This window comes from Lygodium microphyllum, chromosome 8 (genome assembly GCF_053477565.2).
Source record: "Lygodium microphyllum isolate KBCC chromosome 8, Lygodium_microphyllum_v1.1.10, whole genome shotgun sequence".
In the NCBI taxonomy this organism is placed as follows: Eukaryota; Viridiplantae; Streptophyta; class Polypodiopsida; order Schizaeales; family Lygodiaceae; genus Lygodium; species Lygodium microphyllum.
Window position 1 is genome coordinate 42,187,715 of NC_141142.1, and position 21,794 is coordinate 42,209,508.

Consider the following 21,794-nt stretch of genomic DNA (forward strand, 5'->3'; position numbering starts at 1 on the left):
TAGATAGGTGATAATCGTGCAAGATCACCAAATAGTATCACGAGCTTCTTGCTGAATGGACTAAGCAGCGAGCCTCGGCAAACACTCACTATTTGGTGCACTATTATATCAAACATTGTCCTTGTTAGCCCACATCTCATCGATAATGATTGCATCATCTTCTCCTATTGCAATGTAGTATTTGTCCATCTCTTACAACTATACTAGATATTACTGTTCACATACTAGTATCTTGAACTAGTAGTGGACTGTGCTAGATAGGTTGCATGGTCTAGTTGTAGCTAGTTATATGCTTACTGTCAGCACTGCACTCTTATTCTTAGCAATGAGGTTGTAACTGTAGTAATGTATGAGGAAGCTCTTTCCACTACGTGGTGTGCCCTTGATGATGTGTAGGCCGTATGTCGCATCGATGAGGTGGTTGTAGATAGCTTATTGTTCTGTTATTAGAGTACTATCTTAAGAACTGTTCGGAACTCTTTTGTGAGTTGTAACATCTTTATTCATATTGATGCAATGCTACTTACGTAGTCATAATCTGTTGGAGGTACTGTGAATGTCAGTGGGTGTTGTCTTTGATGAAAGGGATCTTTTGAATGATCATGTTCATTAGTTGGTGGGTTTGGTCTGAGGCGAGGAAGTTTCTTTGCATGTAGTTCCTGATGAACAGTTTGAGGTATTCCTCATTGCCCACCACGAGACCATGGAGTTGGCACTTGATATAGTCCCTATGTTGGTTCTCATACCTAATGACATGGTGATGGACATGCCCAATGCACTAGCTCTGCCAAGAATATATCGGTTGTTGAAGAAAAGGCAGAACTAAATGTGGAAGAGGATGGCACACTCGATGGGGTAGTCTTTCCATGAGAATTCAAGATTAAACTCCTTTGCAATGCATTCCAACTTATTGATCTTGGCCCATCTTGAGCTGGTGACCTCGTTTGTAGGTGAATGTAAAGAAGAAATGAGGCATGCCTCATACATCAACCATTCTGATAAGGTCCTTCAAATTACACCGGTGCCAAGATGGGGATCCCAGTATTGAAGAGGTATTGAAGTGGCAACACAATAGTGGAGGATGTGCTTGATGACCTCCTCATTGAAACTATTCTTATTTGCGAGCCTGCAGTTGTCAACATCCCTTTATAGGCAAGTTGTACTTGTGTTGTTTGCAATCAAGATAGCTTATTTTAGCTAGTATATAATCAAGATGTAAGGCTTGTGTAAGGTGTATATAGAGAACATGGTTGATGCCCGTATCTTGATGTATTCACTTAGATAGATGTTGCCATCATAGGCGCCATGACCAAGTGGGAATAAAAACAAAAACACTGCATTTTTCAAAGTGATATATAGGGAGGGTGAGCTTCTTGTAGGCAAGCCATCCATCCTAAAGGTTGCTATTCTTTCTACAAGATGCTTATTATTCCGTAATATAATGCATGTGAACTCTTGTTGATCAGGTCTTTGGAATGCCTATATCGTCGGCTTGGCTTAGCTATATTGTCGAGTAAACTATAATCTCTTTCATTCTTGTGTTCTACTTGGAGCATTGGGTCGAATGGAAAGCTTTCATGATGGAGCTCTACAATCCTTTCGATGGATTACCTCTGTTGAGGATGCAAAGCCCTGTCCTTGGATGTGGATGTTCTCCTATAGCCATGTACTTTTGGATCAGTGGATTATGTAGCATATTGAAAGCAAACACATTTGCAATATCAGATGTAGTCAAGTCAATTCTAGTAGATGGATGTGAAATTGATGTATCATTCCAAGAGACTAGAGGGTTGTCGAGAATTGATCAACAGTCCAAGGTTCCATTCGCAATTGTTATTGTCATTTTGGGAATCGAGATAAATGTATCAATGATGCTCAAGAGATGAAGTTGTAATGGTTTTGCATTGAGAATTTGTTTTGTGTAGTCTGGTAGCAGTGAGACCACGTATTTGTTTCTGTCTTTGTTCACAAGACATGGTCGATATTTCATTATTATCATATTGATTCACTACTGTTGGCATGCAATGATGAGAATAGTGCTTTGACAAAGCCATTTATTACTTGTATTTCTTCTGTAAATACATTGTTCTTTTACGAGATGACAGCATGATGTTGCATTGTGAATGATACCACACGATGTTCACATTGTTAGTGTTCCAATGATGTTTTCACATTCTGTTGCCCAAGATGATTCAATTTATCTATGTCGTACCAAGTTGCAACAAAGGGTTTTAATGATGTTTTTCTACAAGCCATAGTTTTCCTTTTTCTAGAAGTCCTAAAGGATGCCTTGTGACTTTGTTTTTGCGTAGCGTCCATTGATGTTGATGAGAACAATACATTTTTATCATTCAACTACACTACGCTTGTTCATGAAAATAACATGTTATATTTTGTAATCATATATTTTTTAAAAAATAAAAAAGCTAGTTTATCTCTTTTACATGTGAGAATAGACATTAACAATACTTCAAAAACTAAATGAAATGAAAAAACATGCTATGTACCACGTCGAAGAGTTGGCACAGGTCTCTTCATATTTAAATAATTATGGGAGAAGGTGATATTCCCCCATCCATTCAAAATATACTGTTTGTTCAAAAGAAATACGGTTTCATTTTTTAGTACATTTGAAAAATTGTTATGCTTTTATTTTTCCATAGATTCAAAAGATCATTTTCTTTTCCTTTCATTTCACTACTAATTAACTACTAACTAATACTACCAATTAACTAATATAAAACTAACAAATGTAACGCACACATACACACACTCCCTCTACTAACTAAATTAACTTTTGTGTGTGTGCTAAATATGTTTAAATAATGGTGTTAATACATGCGCTAATACAATCTACTTGCTATTGACGAGTTGTTGCACATCAGGTACTCCATTGCCCCACACGACTCTTTATTGCTGCCTAACTACCATGATAAGCAAGCATGTGCGATGCTGCTCCGACTCAACTCTTTATTGTCGTCGATGATCTTGATCTTCTCTGTTGTGATGCTTCCAAATGACATGGTGCCAAATGAGTACAAGGCTTATAACACAAGCGCACTACGAGTGCGAGGCTTATAACACAAGTGCCTCACAACATTCAGTGTTCGATGGAAAGCAAAGAGCATAACATTTGAGCAATTTTAGCGAGGACGGATTTATAATAAACTAATCGTTAAAAATAGTCATTTTGATTAATTAAATTCGAATTAGTGCTGGTGTCTTGCCTCGCCTCTCTCTCTTTTATTGGCGAATAACACGATCAAAAGAGTTGAAAGCAAAGCGATTCTTAAATTGAAAACTAAAAGCTATAAAACATAATAGATGCAATGAAAACATAATAAATTGAACGTGTAATAAAATAGAGAGGAGGACAAATATTGTTGAATTCTAGAAAGGTAAAGCAGATGAGATGAGAGGTATTTGCGCGCTCTCTCTCTCTCTCTCTCTCTCTCTCTCTCTCGGTCGGCGCTCGCCACCTTTCCAAACCCTTCCAGAAGGCGCTACATTCTTTCTCATTCGATGACGCTGCCCCGTGCCTTCTTAAAGGCCTGCTCATGCGAAGCGTATCAGAAGAGAGGAAATAGCAGTCTATCGTCATACACCATCTGAAGGATTACAGCCTAAGTAAGCAATATTCTGAGATGGTGCAGGGACTGCACAGCATATTGCTTACTTCCATGCTTTTATGCTAGCGCTAATTATGATGTCTTGCTCTGGATATATGTATGGGTTTGCAGGCGGAGGAGCAATCGATCACAGACACAGAGAGAGATGGCGTGCGCACAGGGAGCTGCCATGCTGCTCAACCCGTCGAGAGGCATGATCAGTCGGGGGGCGGCCGTGCCTTCTACTTGTCGCCTGAGGACGCCTGCTGCTTTTGTAGCTCCTGCTACTGCCTCTTCGATTCTCAGGCGAGCTATGGCCATGGCGACCGCTCAGGACAAGGGCAGCTGCTCTGACCGCGCATTGCAAGTCCAGACGGCGCAGCCCCCGCCACCACAACCACAGTCCCTCACCACCCGCCTCCTTGGTAACGTTCCCCTGATGATTAGTTCAAGGGAATTAATACTTGAGTATAGTTAATCAGCGTTCCTTAATTAATACCTTAACTTCAATATAATTAAAGCTTGATACTACTTGTATACAATTAATACTTGAACATAACAAGCCAAATGGCCCTTTAATATAATCAAAGCATGATCATACCTGCATGTAATTAAAGTATCATAATAGTTGTATGTAATTAGTACACTTGGATATAGCAACCCTAATTGCCCTTTCCAAACAAGAGGTAAAGATTGGCCCTAGCTCGTGGTAGAGGTAAGAACAACATAAGGAACCGAGACTCTCTTTTAGAGGTAAGAATGGCATAAGGAGATATAAGGTGACTCTTTTCATAAAATAATGGAGGTTAGTGCTCATGGCAAATCGGTTTTTTGAGCGAAGCAAATTAGAACCTTAAGCTTTTGAAGAGAATGTTTTATCATTTTAAAATTTAATTGTATTTTGGCTACCGTTACAACCCAAAAAAAGAAGTAAAGTTTAGGAGAAAATAGTTCTTGACTCTCCAACAAATGGAAACATTGAGATCTTCTAAGATAAGGTTCTATCGTTTCAAAGTTTTGAGGTAATTCTATTGTATTGATTCCATTTAGTTTTGAGGTAATTCTATCGTATTGATTCCATTTTTTATATTTGTTGGAGAGTAAGTGATTTTCTATTGGTTTCCATAGATGTCTTTTGTGATGGTAAAGTAAAGAAAGTGACCAACAAGATGAAATAAGACCAATAAGGATACCAAGTGAGTGTAATAATGACATGAAGCCTCTTAAATGGTTAAATCTATGCAAAAATACACATTTAAAAATGATTAATGAAATAAAAAAGTAGATAAATATGCGAAAATACGGTATCATTTAAGTTCAAAAGAAGAGGGCAAAGAGTTTAAATCTTCTTACACTCAAGTGTTAACCAATCGTAGAATTTCACCCCACTCACTAACCTTTAAAAGTTATGGTTAACATAAATGACTTTAGCTCACTTGACAAGGTGTGATGTTAATGTGTTGTCTTTTTGGCATGATCAAAAAAGGTAAAATAGGTTCCTTGTTAGCCTTTAAGGCAAGGACATAGCCTTGTTGTATTTTCTTAATTCCAAGTTATTCTTCAATTGACATTTTTAAAAGAGTAATTGCATCCTTTTTCAACCTTTTCCTCTTCATCATGTTCTTCTTATATCTTTTTTTATTCTTTGCCTTCTCCCACCATTTTACTCCCAAAAAGCTTATTTTTTGAAAAACTAGTACCATTTTTTGACAAACCCTTACAATGACAACAGTTTTTTTAATCACTAGCCGAATACTCTATCATTTGTGTTCTGCAAGTTTTTGATCATATAATTAAATCTTTGAGCATGAACTAAATCCTATCAAGTATATTGATTGTATCAGCATTGCCCATAAGGACAAGCCGTTGTACCAATGGTTAGGATCCTTGAGGTGAAAGGGAAAATAATGATGCCTCTTATTGCTTTTACTGGTTAGTTGATATTCTTGAAGTAAAAATGTGGCATCTTATTTGCTTTAGAAGCTTTTCATTTATGCATCCTTGATTGTTGAAGATGTAAATAATCTACTTATGTACGTATCAATCTATATCATATTAACAATACAAGATGAAACATATTCTAAGCGCCTCGCATCAAATTGCTTGACAAGAACCTTATTAGTTACGTTAGTAGGGACTACAAATGCCATTTTCTTGCATGTATATTCACTTTTTTATGAAATTTGCACTTCATGTATATTGTGTCTTTTCGGACTCAAAAAATTGTCTATGATGTTAAGCAATATGTACCACCTAAACCCCAAACCCATATTTGGTCTTTACAGATTATTGGGACCCATTTGCCTTGACTACTATGAGACAAATGTTGGAAACAATGGATAGGCTATTTACAAAGCCATCATTCTTTGAACCCTCAAGATTATCTATTCGTATGCCATGGGATATCGTTGAGGATGAGGAACACTTCTACCTACGTTTAGACATACCAGGGTTTGATAAGGAGGAGGTGAAGGTGCAACTAGACGACAATGTCTTGGTTGTGAAGGCTGAACATAAGGTTGAAGAAAAAGAGCAAGATAAGTGGGAAAGAAGTAGTTGTGGAAGCTACAATACAAGAATAGCTCTTCCTAATAATGTTGAGACAACTAAGCTGAAAGCCAAACTAAGTAATGGAGTGTTAGAAGTGGAAATTCCAAAAGTGAAGAAGGACAAAAACAGTGTGGATGTAAAACTAGAATGAGGGAAGAAAAGAGAACTCAAAGTCTATGTATTGTGAGTTGGGTATGTTGCTTTTGTTACTTTTGTAATCTATTTGTGTGCCTTGAAGCAGAAGTTTCCAAACTGACAATCATGTAGCTAAAATGAAACCTTGATGTGTATGAAGATGGATTTCATACCTATACTCACGAAATATATGTACATAACGTGTTTTTCTCTTAGTCTCTCCATAATGCATGATACAAGTGAATCAAATTATATATCCAAGAAATGTGCCAAACATTCAAATTGAATGCTAGAACGTTTAGATGCTTATAATTGTGGAGAAGGTGGAACTTCTAGTAAAACATATAATACTCTTACACGGATAATATCTATATCAAACTCATATCAAACTCCTAGCATGTGTAAGGAATGTCTTTTCAAATATTGCAAGGTAAGGAGAATGTGAAAATGTTAGTCATATGAACCATTATACAATGCTTGATCTTTTCATATTTGGAAAAAGAAGTAGTCAATTTGTATATGAGAAGATTACCCAAGGATTAAATACAACACATTATCAAACTACTCATAGTGGAATGTAGAAAATAATTGACTTATAAAATATAATGAGAGCTTGAAGATTAGAACACATTAAAGTCTCAAAATAACACTTGAAAAGTGGAATATTAGATTCACCCCCCAACTAAAACTTGCTTGGCAACCCATTTGATTGTTAATGGCGTGTCGTTATTGTATGCATATATGTAGCCTATTTGCTAGGATCTACTATCAATATGAAGCAAAAATATGGTTGTTTGCAATCAAGGATTGACACCTAAATGCAATGTTGAGCGAAGCTTTGTTGTTCTTTGTTGGAAGAGTTATACTTATTAATCATGAGATCCCTTCTTACGATATATGATGCATATGTTCTTCCTTTTAGCAAAAGCTCTTGGTAGAGGAGGATTCATGGTAGCAAACCTAAGAAGCCTATTATACCTTAATCAATATTAGTAGAAAAGATGTGGGTTGGGTTGGAAATTTTGAAACCCAAGAAGGTTGATTTTATCCTAGCTAAAGAGAATGTGATTTAAATAATTGTAGGTAATAATGTTGAGAATAAATCATAAATCAAGGTTAGTTTAGATTGAGTGTTCTTCTATTGCTTAAAACATAGGGATCTTGGCAAGAACTAATCAAATCTTGTCAAATGAGAAAAAGAGAAATGAAGAGAATTCTTTATCTCAAACAATATGTTTTCAAGGTCATCATTCCCTATGTTTCTTAAGGACTTCATTTCTTTTAATAAAATATTCTAGTGGAGCAATATGATTCAAGTAAAGGGAGTTCAATGGTGATGAGATATTTGAGGCCCTAATTTGTTGGAGTTTTGAGGAGTTTTGTCGTAGATACTCCAATCAAAATATATTTACATTAACAAATGCTAAGGGAAAGCAGATGGCTCTAGCTCTTAGTAATAAGAAGGAAGAGTGGTCATCATCCATCATCAAAAACATTCCAAAGACTTGGCCCATGTCTTAAAGTTTTTACAAACAACAATGGTAATGTATTGGAGAAAGTTGGAAGTAGGCTCGATTTGAGAAAGAAAATTAGTTAAGGCTTCAACTGTTGTGCTAGTCAAGATAGAACAAATATGGAATTGAAATGGAGACAAAAGGGCTAGAATCATTTGAAAAGCTTAGTTCATCGACAAGATTGAACTTTTTCAATGGAGAGAATAGTCACAAGTAGTTGCCATCCAAGAAAAGGCCAAGCATGTTTTCATCTATCAACCCATTGTGGTGTACTTCTCAAAGTTGTCCAAAGAGGATAAGACCTTAATAAAGTTCTCATCACTTTCAAAGAATTTTCAACAAGTTAGGAATTACCATTAAGACTTACATGTAAGTAAAGAATAGTTCTCAAAGTTCTCCAAGGAGGATAAGAACTCAATAGAGTTTGTAGCACTTTCGAAGAACTATGAAGTTAAAATATTTCCAATAGCATAGAATTATACTAGTATTCTACATAAGTCTAGAATTTTCTCTTATACTTTTTGGTTCTAAATTGTGTCAAACTTGCACAAGTATATTTTAAATTAGGTTAACCAATCATCGACCATCTCAGCTGTTTTGGGTTTCTACTTATTCAAAGGGATATCTTGAATTTCAATCATTCCTATTTTGAATTTCTACTCAAAATTTTAAAGAATCTTACAAGTTGTATCCTTTTCTCAACGACTTAGGCCAACCATTACTATTCCTCTTTTTCTAAGTGAATACCTTCTCTTCATAACATCGTAAGTAACGTTGTTGTGCCACTACGTAGTCACAATGTGAAAAACTCTAGAGTGCTGCTTTCTTATTGATCTAGAGAGCCAATGCCATTTTAGACATTAGTGTCAGTGTCCATAGTGTGGATAGTTCAAAAACATTAGATTTTTGGACAAGTTTAGTCAATTTTTGATATTTTAGATATTATCTCTTGTAAAAAGCTAAAAACTATAGACAACTTCTAGAATAGGATGACATGTAAAAGAAAGTAGGTAGCTTTTAGCCATTTGAGAAGATTTTATGTAAAAATAAGGATTGGTGAAATCACGCAGTGGTGTGCGATCATTGTCTTCAGGCAGTGAACAGCACTATGAAGGAGTGATCTGGCAGAATTCTAGCCAAGTGTTCTAGTAATTTACCCCCCTTTTGGAGCCAATGGAAGCATCAGATTGGTGGTCTGAGCAGCATAGAGGAAGGTATTATTTTATGTACGTTTTTTTCTACAAGAGATTTGTCTTCTCATAATGTAGAAATAAACTGACAGGCTTCAACTCTGTGAGTATTCTTTTGCATCTTCTATTTCTTTATTTCAACCCCTTCTCTTCTGTCTCCTCCTCTCCCTAAATATCCCTTCACCCTGCTGTCTCTTATCCCCGCGCTAGACTTTCGACCCCAAACGCTCCGACAACGTGAAGGTACACTCAAATGTCTATTTACTTGTGTGCTCCTTTCTCTTGTTTTTCATGAGGTGATTCAAGCATAGGTGACATTGAAAAGATGTAGTGTATACTACTATGATGATAATGCATGGAGACATTTAAAATCACCTAGGTTCTTTCATCATTAAGATGTTTTTTCCCTCTAGGCTTGTCACCACATCCTAGTCCATTTTAGTATAATGGAGTTATTTTTTGTCTTTGTCTTCTTTTAGTTATGTTTTGATAGTAGATTTTTGAGCTTCATCTTGCTTATCCAGTTTTCCTCCATTCTTGTTTATTCTGACACTTCAAAGTTTTTATATCGTCTCTAAGAATTGTTATCAAAGCTTCTATTCTACCCCATCTACAAGTCCCTTTGACATAATTACAAATGACTTCAATTGTTACACCATTCAAGGTGTAATTAGGTTGCAAGGAGGTGTGAAAACTACTCTTCTCTAGTCCGCTCCATTAAAAATGTGTGTTTTCAAGTTATATAGTTGCAAGAAAATTTTACACACTTTTTGTAACTCCTTGGACGCACTAGTACATATTGTTGTTCAATTTTATTGCTGCATTCGATGAAAATTTTCTATACCTAAGACATGTTTAGAGCTTCCAGCTTTAGCAACTTGCTCTTTTTACTCAATGTACAATTTTCTCTATACTCCACACATTTTTTTACTTTTGCAATATGAGTATAACATACAATAGTCATTCCCATGGTGGAAGTAAGATTCTAGCTTCTATAAATTGGGGATACTCTGTAGCTATATCTTAAGAAATTTGCCATTGCATTTTAGATATTAAAATCTTTGGGAACAATGATTATTTTTAATATATTGATAGCTGTTGAAAATCTTGATGTGAACAACTATCCACTACACTATTATATGATGAAGATGTGATTAGTTGCCAAAAGGCTATGGAATGTCACTACAAGTATTAAGAAGCTATTGCAAACATGAAGGTCATATTATCAAGGACTGTCAAAAGTTGTAGACTCGGGAGAGGAAGAAAAATGAATAGCCTTTGGTAGTTGATGCATCACATTTGGTTGTGAAAAGAAGGATTCTTGGCATTATGTTCATGGTCCATGTACTCACCACACATTGCCCTTATGATCCTTCTAGTGTATGAAAACTTTTTATCAGATGTTTGGTGTTTTCACAGTGGTGTTAGCAAGAATACACTCCTCAAGGAGTTGTTTTTCCCCTTGGAGATGCCCTCATAGAAAGGTACTATTTAGTGTATTAGAAACACCTCATATCTTGTTCAAGGTGTTGGTAAAGTGCAGATAATAGTATCAAATGATGTTGCACTTAGTTTCTCACTAGTGTTTATGTATCAAGCACAAAAAAGCACATGTCCTAAATCTGTAGAATTATATAAGTTAATTTTGTAGCTATGATTATGGATAATAGATGTATGACTCATGATCATGCAAACGATGACATTATTGTTTCTTCAAAACATTATATTGTAGACAATATGGATCTTTATGAGAGGGCTTTTCCTCATGCATATATTACTACACTAATTTGTGGCACATAAGTGTTGAATACTTCAACAAGGTTCTTCAATATGTCTTGCCAAAACAAGACATGTTATCTAATTTACCCCATTTGCAAGGTCCTTTTAAAAACATATGTGAAGACTGTATTCTTAGAAAAGTGTGACATGTTGTCTTCCCTAAGGATGGTTCAATTAGGGCAACTACAAAACTACATATTATATGTAGTGATAGTTAATGGTCCTATGATGATGCTTTCAACCCATGGATGCTTGTACTTTGTAACATTCATTGAAAACTATGATGCATTTAAAGGGGTTTCTCTCTAAAGTGAAAGCCATACATATTTATGTACTCTAAGCAATTTTTATCTATAGTCTAGAATAAGATCGGTCATGTGTTCTTGGTGCATTATGTTATAGATTATGAGGGAATTACATGTTTAGAGAGTTTCATTAATTTGTAATTAAAATGTTGCATCCTTGATTGTCAATAATAGTTTCAAGGATCAAGATACATTGACAATTGTTTTAGTTCTCAATAAATGGATTGCCTAAAAGAAAAATAAGAGTCCTATGGAAATGGTACGATGCATGGTAAAAGCATGGACTTTGATTCAACTTTTGGATGGAAGCTATTACATGTGCTAATTACATTCTAAATAGGTTTCCAACTAAGTCTTTGCAAAAATGGACACCTTGTGAGGCTTGTCATGATAAATGCTTTTCATTGAATGCATTTATATATTTTTGGATGCTTAGCTTCTTCTCTTGTGCTTGGAAAATAATTCACTAAAGTTGGATGATGTGGCCATGAACTGCAAATTTTTGTGGAGTAGATTGACTTTATAATTCTATGGCAAAGAAATTTATGGCTACTAGGAATGGTCTTTGGTGAAAACTAGCATCATCCCTTTCTCTCATGTAAAAGGAAACATATCCACTCAAGTATCATTAATACTACATTTCCCTTGTTTGATACTAAAAAATTAGTGGGTTGCATATTTATTTATCATCTCTACAATCTCAAGTGTAGCCAAAGATATTGTCCACTATTGGTTTGTTGACATAATGGATTTGGATGAGGTACTTCTTGAAGAGAGAGTAGATATTGATGACTCAAATTAGTTTTCTAAATGCCTTTGTAGACTATCAAAGATAGCAAATTTGTGTTACCTAGGAAGGCATGTGGTGGGACTTCTTTTTATGCTTTACTTGCCAATGAGCATGCTCTTATTGCAAAGATAGTAAGAAACTAGTCTTATTTAGAAAAAAAAAAGAGGTCATTGATTGGATGCATGCCATCCACAATGAATATGCCTCCATCTCAAAAGTGACACATTAGAGTCAATTAGGCCTTAAGGCAAAAAGGTTGATGGTATAAGGTGGGTCTATAAGTTGAAGAGCAAATCAAATGGTAGCATTGAGGGCTATAACACTTGTACTTGATGCTAAGGAGTACGCTCAACAAATGTGAATCCATTATGATGATATCATTGCCCCTACTTCATGTATGACCAACATTTGACATCTTATTGCACAAGGTATACATTATGGGTAAAACATACATCAATTAAGTCATGGCTTTGTCTTCAAAATCCAAGTGATCCAATTGATCCATGCTTACATCCTTGTATTGGTTCAAGGCTTGTATGTAGTTTACAATAGAAATGTGACTATAGCCCAAGTTCAAGGCATTGGCAAGTTATGGAGAGGAACCTTTGATACTTGTAGGGCACATAAGATTATGCTTTGTGCTACCATACTCGTCACTTTAAATTCTATATACATGTTTGGCATTTCATAGTATTTGAATCCTTGCATTACATGAGGTATTCTCTCCATAGTCCCTAGAGGGGTGCAAGGAGTCGGGCAAACCCCTAGTTTTATGCACATCATCATTGATTCTCCCTTTTGGGAAAATTTGACTCAGTTAAACATAGGACTTTTTGTTCTACTTTGCAAGGGAAGTATTTGATGGTCACTTAATGGCAATGTAATGCCCATCTAAGATGGGCCACTTTCCAACCAATCAAAGATTAGAGTACCTAGCACTACACTTTGGTTCATTGTCACAAATTTGAGGGCTAATCACAACATTCAAAGACAAGCATGGGCATTCCAAATCATACTATGATGGCGTGATAGTTTAATTGTATGACAAGCAAGTTAAATATAATAGATAGATTATCAAGTTATAACCTTGATAATCTTATAAAGAAGGAAAAGAGTAGGTTAAATATAATAGATAACTTATCAAGTTATAACCTTGATAATGTTATAAAGAAGGAATAGAGCTTATAAGCATGGCATGACAAGCTGAGAGGAGAGGAGATGCCAATTTGATAGCATGAGGGCAAGGAGAATGATAATGATGGGAGAAGAGATGGAGGAGGTGAGATTGAGAGCTTGAAGGCAAGAGGATGGTGTCACCTTGCTAGTTTGACCAAGGGAATGATGATGATGAAGAGGATGGCATTGCTTTGCTAGTCACAACTTGGTTTTGCAAAGTAAGGTCAATTTTTTTCCAATTTGTGAGTATATAATTCTGAGCTAATGTCAATCTCTTACATGATCCTAAAACCTATTTACTTATCCACTAATTCATATCGTCTCTTGCTACCCCTATATTTATTTTACCTTGAAATTATTTTATGTTTGGCCTTTGGTCTTTATCTAGTTAGATCGCGATATCACGTTATTTTATGTTTGGCCTTTGGGCTTTATCTAGTTAGATCATCTCGATATCACATTAATGTACCAAAATACTTCTAGGATGGATAATTTTTTTATCTTATGCACATATACTATCAATTTCTCTCAAATCCTCATTTCATGTCTATTTTCAATATTCTTGGGTTTTGTGTATTTATTAAGTTTAAGCCAGTTTTCACCTCTTACACTTACCTTTAACCCTATTAAAATTCATTTTGGGGGCTTAGTTTATTATTTCTTTCTAATAAAACAACTCTTGAACTCAACTTAAAGCTAATAACATGAGTATAAGGACAAGGTTAGCATGATGGGTACACTACATCCTCCCCCCTTTGAAAAATGGAGATAGCTTCACTTCAAGAGAAAATAGGGGTAATGTTTTATATCAAGTAGCTTCTTCTAACCATGTGGTATCTTGTTCAAAATAATCCCTCAATTGCATGAGATGTTCTTGTAAGATGTGATATCCTAGGGGTTTTTCACTTGTGTGGAGGGTTTTTTTGTTGCATTTCAAGAACTCCTTGAATTAGCATCACAATTTTTTCATTATCTATGACATGATTAGGATTAGACACATAGGGCTTGAGTAGACCCATGAGACTTAATTATCTCATGAGGCCTACATTATCTTGTACTTAGCTTCTTATGTTTTACCAAGAATAATGCGCTTTCTTAGCTTCACCCTCAAGAAAACCATGTCTCCTTCTTTGAATGTCCTCTTTATTCCTTGGGGTCTAAGTAAGCTTTCTATCAATCTTGGGTTGACTTAATATATTGGTTAATGGCCTAGGCTTGCTAATCCATTTCATTAAGCATGCCTTTCAAAGCTTCAATTTTGAGGGTAGGATTAGAAAAATTTGGGGGTGTCTCGTATCCTTGGCTAGAAAGGGCTTGAAATGGCATCATCTTGATTGTCTATTAGTAGGCAACATTGTATGAAGTTTATACTAATAGTAGATGCTCAATCCACCTTCTAGATTTATGTCCATGGTAAGCCCTTAGAATATATTTGATGATTTGATTTACATTTTTTGTTTGGCTATCAATTCGACCATGATGGGAGATACTAAAGTATAATTAAGTCTCAATAGCTTGGAGTAAATAATTTATGAACTTGGAGAATTTATTGTTGATTATGCTTTTGACCAACCCATATGATTTGGAGAATTCCTTGATTAAAATCCCTACAATGTTAGAAGATTCATAGGTGCTTGGTCTTGATTGGAATCAAGTGATCTACTTTATTTTCTACTACCATAATGGAGTCATATTAGCATGCAAGAGTTGGTAGACCAACTACAAAATGCTTATGGATTTCCATTTCATTTTCAAAATCTCCCTAGGTTGAAATACCCCCTATCATCTTAATTATTTCCATCTTAGTCCTATGATAAGATAGATACTAGGTTATGTAGTGTAATCCATCCCTTTTAATTCTTACCCTCTTCTAGATAGTACCATCCACATCACATAGGGGATATCCTTTATCTAGCCACATTCTTTTGCAAAATTACCTTGAAGAATTGTTTCCATTATGTTTGTATTTCTTATCAAAGATGATATCTTGGGTAAGTTTAAGGATAGGGATATCATAAGTAGATACAATAATTTGGCTCTATACCTTTGTTGTATTGTTCAAGTATGCTTTTTGGCTTATGGTGCTTGGTATATCATTCTTATTCCCTAGCAAATATTTGATTTCAAAGCCAAACACTCATAGATTTTCTATACATTTTCTTTGTCTCATATTGAAATATGTTTGGTGAAGATCCACTTATGGCTCTTATGGTCTTTGACTAGAGATCATTCCCTTCCTAGATGATACAGTCTAGTTTTAAGGCATGGATTATTGCAAGAAGCTCCAACTTTTGTGTCATAGGTAGCTTCATATGGCTTTAAATTTGGGGAGGTGTAAGCCATGTGTCTTCCTTCTTGCACTAAGACTCCTTTGATCACAAGTCCACTTGCATCGGTAACTACCTCAAACTCTTGGGTGAAGTTAGAAAGTTTTAGTACATGAGCCACCGTGACATATTTCTTAAGTTTATCAAAGTTGTATTGGTGTTATAGTAGCCAAGAAATCCATGTGTGTTTCTTTAGAAGATTGATTAGAGGTGCTATTATTACATATTAGTCCTCGATGATGATCCAATATCACCTTGTCAATTCTAAAAGTCCTTGGACTTATTGATTGTTTTGGTAAATTTACAATCAAGAATATCCTTGACTTTGGTAGGATATATTGAGACTTCTTTTGTAAAATATATACTATAGCTATTTGATCCAATGAGTCTAGAAAATGCAATTACTCTTCTTGGCATAGCGTTGATTCTATTGAAGAGTTTGATGCACAATCTTCAATTGGGCTTTGTGAACCTTAAGAGGCTTAGTGTACACAAGAACATTATCAAAGAACACTAATACAACATCATCTAAGTAAGGACAGATTACATCGCAAATTAATTGATTAAAATTTGTCGGCACATTGGTCAACCCAAGTAACATGACCAAAAACTCATAATGGTCATAGCATGTACTACAATCTGTCTTGGGAATTATCTTGTTTTGCTAATGTGATAGTACCTTGATCTTTGATCGTTCTTGGAGAAGCCTTTGGCATCATATGATTAATCAAATAGGTTGTCAATTTGGGGAATGCGGTACTTACTTTTTATCATTACCTAGTTTAGAACTCTAAAATTAATAGAATTTTAGAGATCCTTCTTTCTCTTAAAATTACCTAGTTTAGATCCCTTAAAATTAATAGAATTTTAAGGGATCCTTCTTTCTCTTCTAAAAGAGAATAGGCGCATCTTGAGGTGAGTTACTTGGACAAATGAATCCTTTTTTGATCAAGTCTCATAGTTGTTCCTTAAGTTTGATGGCCCGCACAATGGACATTTTGTAGGATCTCTTGGACACACGTCTAACAGAGGTTCAAATCTAGGTACTAGCTCAATCTCATAACCAACATCCTTGTTGCTAGCAATCAATTCTTTGGGCAACACACCATCAAAGTTATCAATCTATAAAGGTGTGTTTCCTTCCTTCAGTTCTTCAAGTTTTTATAATGTGAACAAGTAAATCAATTGTGCTTTTCTTATTTACTTTTGGATTCGACTACCTTTAGCCAACTGAACTCTAGTCCTTCCAACTTTTCTTGGGTTGTTCTAATAGTTTTGTTGTTGAGGTTTTGAAATGGGAATTGAGCCCTATTCTTCTCAAGCCAATCCTTTCTCAATATACATCATAACACACTAAAGACAATTGTAGTTGTTTCCCTTTCTAGTTTGAATTTGATTTTACCTACTACTTTTTTACTAGCTGATTCTACGACCGAATCCTTTGTCACTTTAGTATTTAGTTACAATCCTCTTACTATCTTTGGATATAAGGAATGGGTACTTCCATAGTCAATCAAGATATTAAATGATTTATCGAAGTAAGTTGCTAAACTCTAAATAAATGATCATTGGTGATCCATTCCTTTGTTTTCAATAGCCACATGGATATATCATTGGTCTATATATTCGCCTAAGGTAGGTTATCTTTAGATGGGTGGTCTATCATAGAGTTAACATAAGTGAAAGGATTTGACTTAGAGGCACAATGGAAGGGAGATGGCACAAGATACGGAGATTCGATCAATCTTCTTTTTCTTCATCTTCATTCTTCTCTATCTTCCATTAAATAAGATACACACAAAGTATCTCACTAAATTGATAAATACCTTTTGACTATAAAGTCTCTTTACACACAACCTCTCTTTTATTTAGTGCATACATAGTATATAGACTTACCCTATTATCTATTTCTCAACACTCCCTCTCAAGCTCAGAATGAGCTTGCATATATGATACCCCAAGTGCACTTCTAAAGTACTCAAACTTATATTTACCTATTGCTTTGTTAAAGATGTCTATGACTTGGTCATTTGTTTTGACATGTACCAAATTTATCTCTCATCCATGACTTTCTCTTTGATAAAATGATAGTGCACTTCAATGTCTTTTTTCCTTGCATAATAGACGGGTTCTTTGCCAACATAATGCTGCTAATAATGTTATCACAATACATGATAACTCCACCATCTATCTCAATCCCCATATCACATAGAAGTAGTCTTAGCCATGACTGTTCACATGCTACCAATGCTATACCTCTATACTCTACTTCTGTGCTTAATGAAGAAACCATAGGTTGATTCTTGCTGCTCCAACTCACCATGGTTGAACCAAATGAAAAGGCATAGCCATTGATGGATCTTCTGTCCATAATGTTTCCTACCTAGTCTACATCTATGTACCCAAACAATGTAGGCTTGATCTCTTTCTCATAGAACAAGCCATAGATAATTATCTTTTTCACTTATCTCAAAACTTGCCTCGCATCATGCAAATGTGACTTGCATGGCTTTTGCATGTGTTAACCCTAAAATGAATAAGGTGGAAAAGCTGAAAATCCTAAAGCAAAAGACAAGGCCAAGGCAAATGTGAAACGGAAGACGAAGGCGCACCAAGAAGACTTTAGAAACACAAGAAGTGCAGAAAAGTCCTAAATCAAGGAAAAAAGTACACGAGAAGTCAATACTTTTGTAAAAAAGGCGGAGAGCGCACCATGGTTTATTTTAAGAGTGTCGGGATCTCACCCGTGCAATTTGTAAACATAGATGGGCGGTATGAAGGAAGCTAGGAAGATAGGAGGACAATGGGAAAAAGGGCCTAGGCCACAGCCGGCCATGTAAAAAAAGGGATAAGGGGATGACTGCCTAAAAGGGATTTAGGGCTTTGTATATAAAGTTGAAAAGTGAATGAGAAGCTCATTCTTGTGTGTGGCCAAAAGTGCTTCTTCTTCTTCTTCTTCTTCTTCTTCTTCTTCTTCTTCTTGCTTGCTTGAGCTTGTGCTTGAGAGAGGGAGTGTGAGAGTGTGAGGGAGTGAGTGTGTGAGGGTGAGGGATTGGGGAGGAGAAGCTCTCCATCTTCTCATCTCTTCTTCTCTTCTATTCTCTTCTCTTGTCTTTCTCGCAGCAATGGAGCTTGGAGCATGGAGCTTGAGGATGGAGCTCGCTTGAAGCTTGCACTTGGATCGTGGAGCTACCGGAGTGCTCGGGAGAGGAGGTAACTCAATCGAGCATGGAGGTAAACTCACTACACCCGTAGAGATGGATGGTGTGTCGGCTATGTGAGACGTAGCCATTAGTGCTTGGCTTGGAACACTTGAAGCAATAAGCGGTCCATGGATCTTGGCTATTGAGCGAGAGCTCCCACATTTTGGTTCCGTTGCCAGGACCAACAGATTCAAGCCTTGAGCGCTTGCGCGCTTCGAATCGAGCATTGAAATAGGGTTTTCCCCGAACCAATGCTTGAGATAGATAGGTAGGAAGCGAGGGAGTTTGAAGAGGTATTTGATCTCCTTAGCAATTAGGTTTTTGGTTTTTTAGATTTGGAAAAGCATGTTGGAGTAGTGTAGGTATTTGCTTTGTGATTTGGATGCATTAGGATAGGAAAAAACAAAGAAAAATAAGCATCATGGTTTCTGCTATCATAACAGGGCATGAGGGTTTGATTCATTTTCCGATTTGCATTTTGGAGTTTATTGGCTATTCCAGGTATATACAACTCTTCCCCTCCATCCATAGCTTTGATCTGGAGGTGTGTGCGATAGGCCGTGACCTGAAACATGTGATTCGAGCGATTTATCATTGCGCCGGCCAAAATCGTGCCGCATTCGGCTTCTCTGAGTGATGGCGATTCTGGGCCGAGTCCCAGAATCGGGCCTCGGTCCACTACCACTCGGACGCGAACCACTCGGACCACCTGACTCAAACACCCATCGCTCGGCCCGTTCGAATCGACCACTCGGATGAACTTAATATTCGGTCCAACTTGGCACTCGGCCCTTGGCCCTTTCCACTCAGCCCTCAGACCACTCGGCCCTCGGACCGAGGGCCGAATTCACCCTTCGGACCGCTTGCATTTGGCCCACCTAACTCGGCCCTCGGCCCTTGAATGGGCTAAATCATTCAGTCCCTGCAATTCGGACCTATTGGGCCGCATTTGGATTTGGTCAAATTTTTAACTTGTAGACCTTGAAACCGACCTAGAGACCACGTAAAGCTGAAAGCGCATCATAGATCTATCACTAGGTTGAAATCTAGAGCAAGTAGTTCAAAATTTGGCTACGAACGGTCCTTCAAATCACATATGCTATTTAGCGTAACGGCCATGCGGACCGGGGCGTACTGTCACCCTCCCCCCCGAACCCCCACAAAGGGGGTTTTGCCCCCTCCACACCTCCCCCAAGTAGGTTGGAGAGAAAATACGCGCCGCCAATGAGTATGCATCTGCGTGACATAGGCTCATGTGACATATGGACAAATGCCTGGCAGCCAAACATCCTCAAGTGATCATAGGAGGGTCTCATGCCACTCCATGCCTCATGCAAAGTAATAACATCCAAAGAGAAACACGACATTCGATTAACCAAGTAGATTGCCGTCATAAGGGCCTCATCCCAAAAGCCATAAGACAACCTAGCTTTGGTAAGCATAGAAGTAACCTTTGCCTGTAAAGTCAGGCACATGCCATGAGCAATCCCATAATACCATGGGCATAAGAAATCAATGCCATATTGCTGACAAGAGATCCGTAAGCTAGGAGAGATAGCATGACTCTTATAATCCATCTGCAAGCATTTAGGCCTACTACCAGTAGAATCCATAAACCTGTCAAGCATAGTAACAACATCCTCAATCCGTACCAAAGGGTAAGCCCAAACGCTGTGGGTAGCATGATCTATGAAGGTCACAAAATATGATGCTCCACCAAGTGACTGGGAAGGCATAGGTCCATATATTGCAACATGGAACAGATCTAGAGGAGCATGCTTCACACGATCGCCATAAGCCTTGCATGGACCATGAGTACAATGAGGGCAAGTAGCATGGGAAAGAGCAAGCAATAAGCCCATATCACATAAAGCATCCATCTCAGTGTGTCATACATGGTCTAGGCAATAATGCCATAACAATGCATGTGGTATCTGCATAACTACAACCATAGAATCTCCCACATGAGAGACATGCACTACATAATCACTGCCATATCTAGCACCTCTGGCCAATACCAAGTAACCACGATGGATTTTCCATGAAGCATCCCCAAGAGAGACATAATATCTTGCACCATGCAACTGACTGGCAGAGATCAGGTGAGCGTAGGTATATGCAAGACATCACGGAGCATAAGAGAAGACCCATTTGGCAAAGCCAAGTGTATATCCCTTATACCAATAACATGACAATCTTGCTCAAGGCCCAAAGAAATACATCTATCAACCTCCCTATAAGAAGAGAACCAAGCTCTATGTGGAGTAACATGACAAGATGCCATACTGTCTAAAAGCCAATCAAAGGTATAGGCTGTATCACTGAGAAAGTAATCTGCAGGGTAACACGATGCCAAGAGTCTAGGCTCAGCTGCATCATCATGGGTAACTATATGCACCATACCGCTATCAACAGTGGTCTCACCTACTATATCACTGACTCTGCTCTCATGTCTAGTGCGGTGCAATCTTTTCTACTCTCTAATCCACTTGAAGAATTTACGCTTCACATGCCATGTCTTTCCAAAATGAAAGCAAACAGAACCTGTAAAACCTGTAGAAGAGGACAGCTGCTCTATAATAGCATGAGTAGGGCTTTCCAATACATCCAAGGAGCTCAAAGAATTAGGGGAACTCTCATCAGAGAGAACAGGCTCATCAAGAGGACTGTTTGCATGACTAGAAGAGCTGGAAGTCGTCGTAGCATACTGCAAAGGGGACTCATCCAAACCAAAAGGGGAGAACACAAAGGCATCAACCACGGATGCAAAAGCTCCCACACGGACAAGCCTAGCAGACAACAGCATGACATATCCAACCACTATAGCTCATAGCCATAAAAGCATAAGCATGCCTCGGAGCCAAATATGCATAAGCATCCCCCAAACATAGGAGTATACATAACTTTGCAGCGTCTCATACCACGTATTGACATACATGTCCAGCCAAGAACGGCAAGTGGAAAATAAACCTACAAGAATCAAGCTCCAATAAAATCCCAAATATCTGTGTAAAAGCATCCAGGTAAGAGGCTTTGCAAAATACATAGCAGCAAACCAAGTGCATACATGGGTGGCCATAAAGTTCAACTGCTCCCTAACATACACTGGCAATAGCAACCCAAATAGCATAGATGCCATACAACAGAGAAGCAAAACAGCCATAGTTGTAAATCCCAAGCACTATCCAAGTCCATTGATCAGTAAATATACCGCATA

General features: G+C 37.2%; 1 protein-coding gene across 1 annotated transcript; it reads left to right on the forward strand.

Moving 5' to 3' along the window:
* Window positions 1–3,527: 3,527 nt before the first annotated feature.
* LOC148032209 (small heat shock protein, chloroplastic-like) lies at window positions 3,528–6,532 on the forward strand. Its single transcript, XM_087684051.1, has 3 exons — window positions 3,528–3,627; window positions 3,741–4,033; window positions 5,894–6,532. Exons 2-3 carry the CDS (start codon window positions 3,775–3,777, stop codon window positions 6,307–6,309), a joined length of 675 nt encoding a protein of 224 aa, XP_087540177.1. The 5' UTR covers window positions 3,528–3,627; window positions 3,741–3,774; the 3' UTR covers window positions 6,310–6,532.
* The last annotated feature ends 15,262 nt before the right edge of the window (window positions 6,533–21,794 follow it).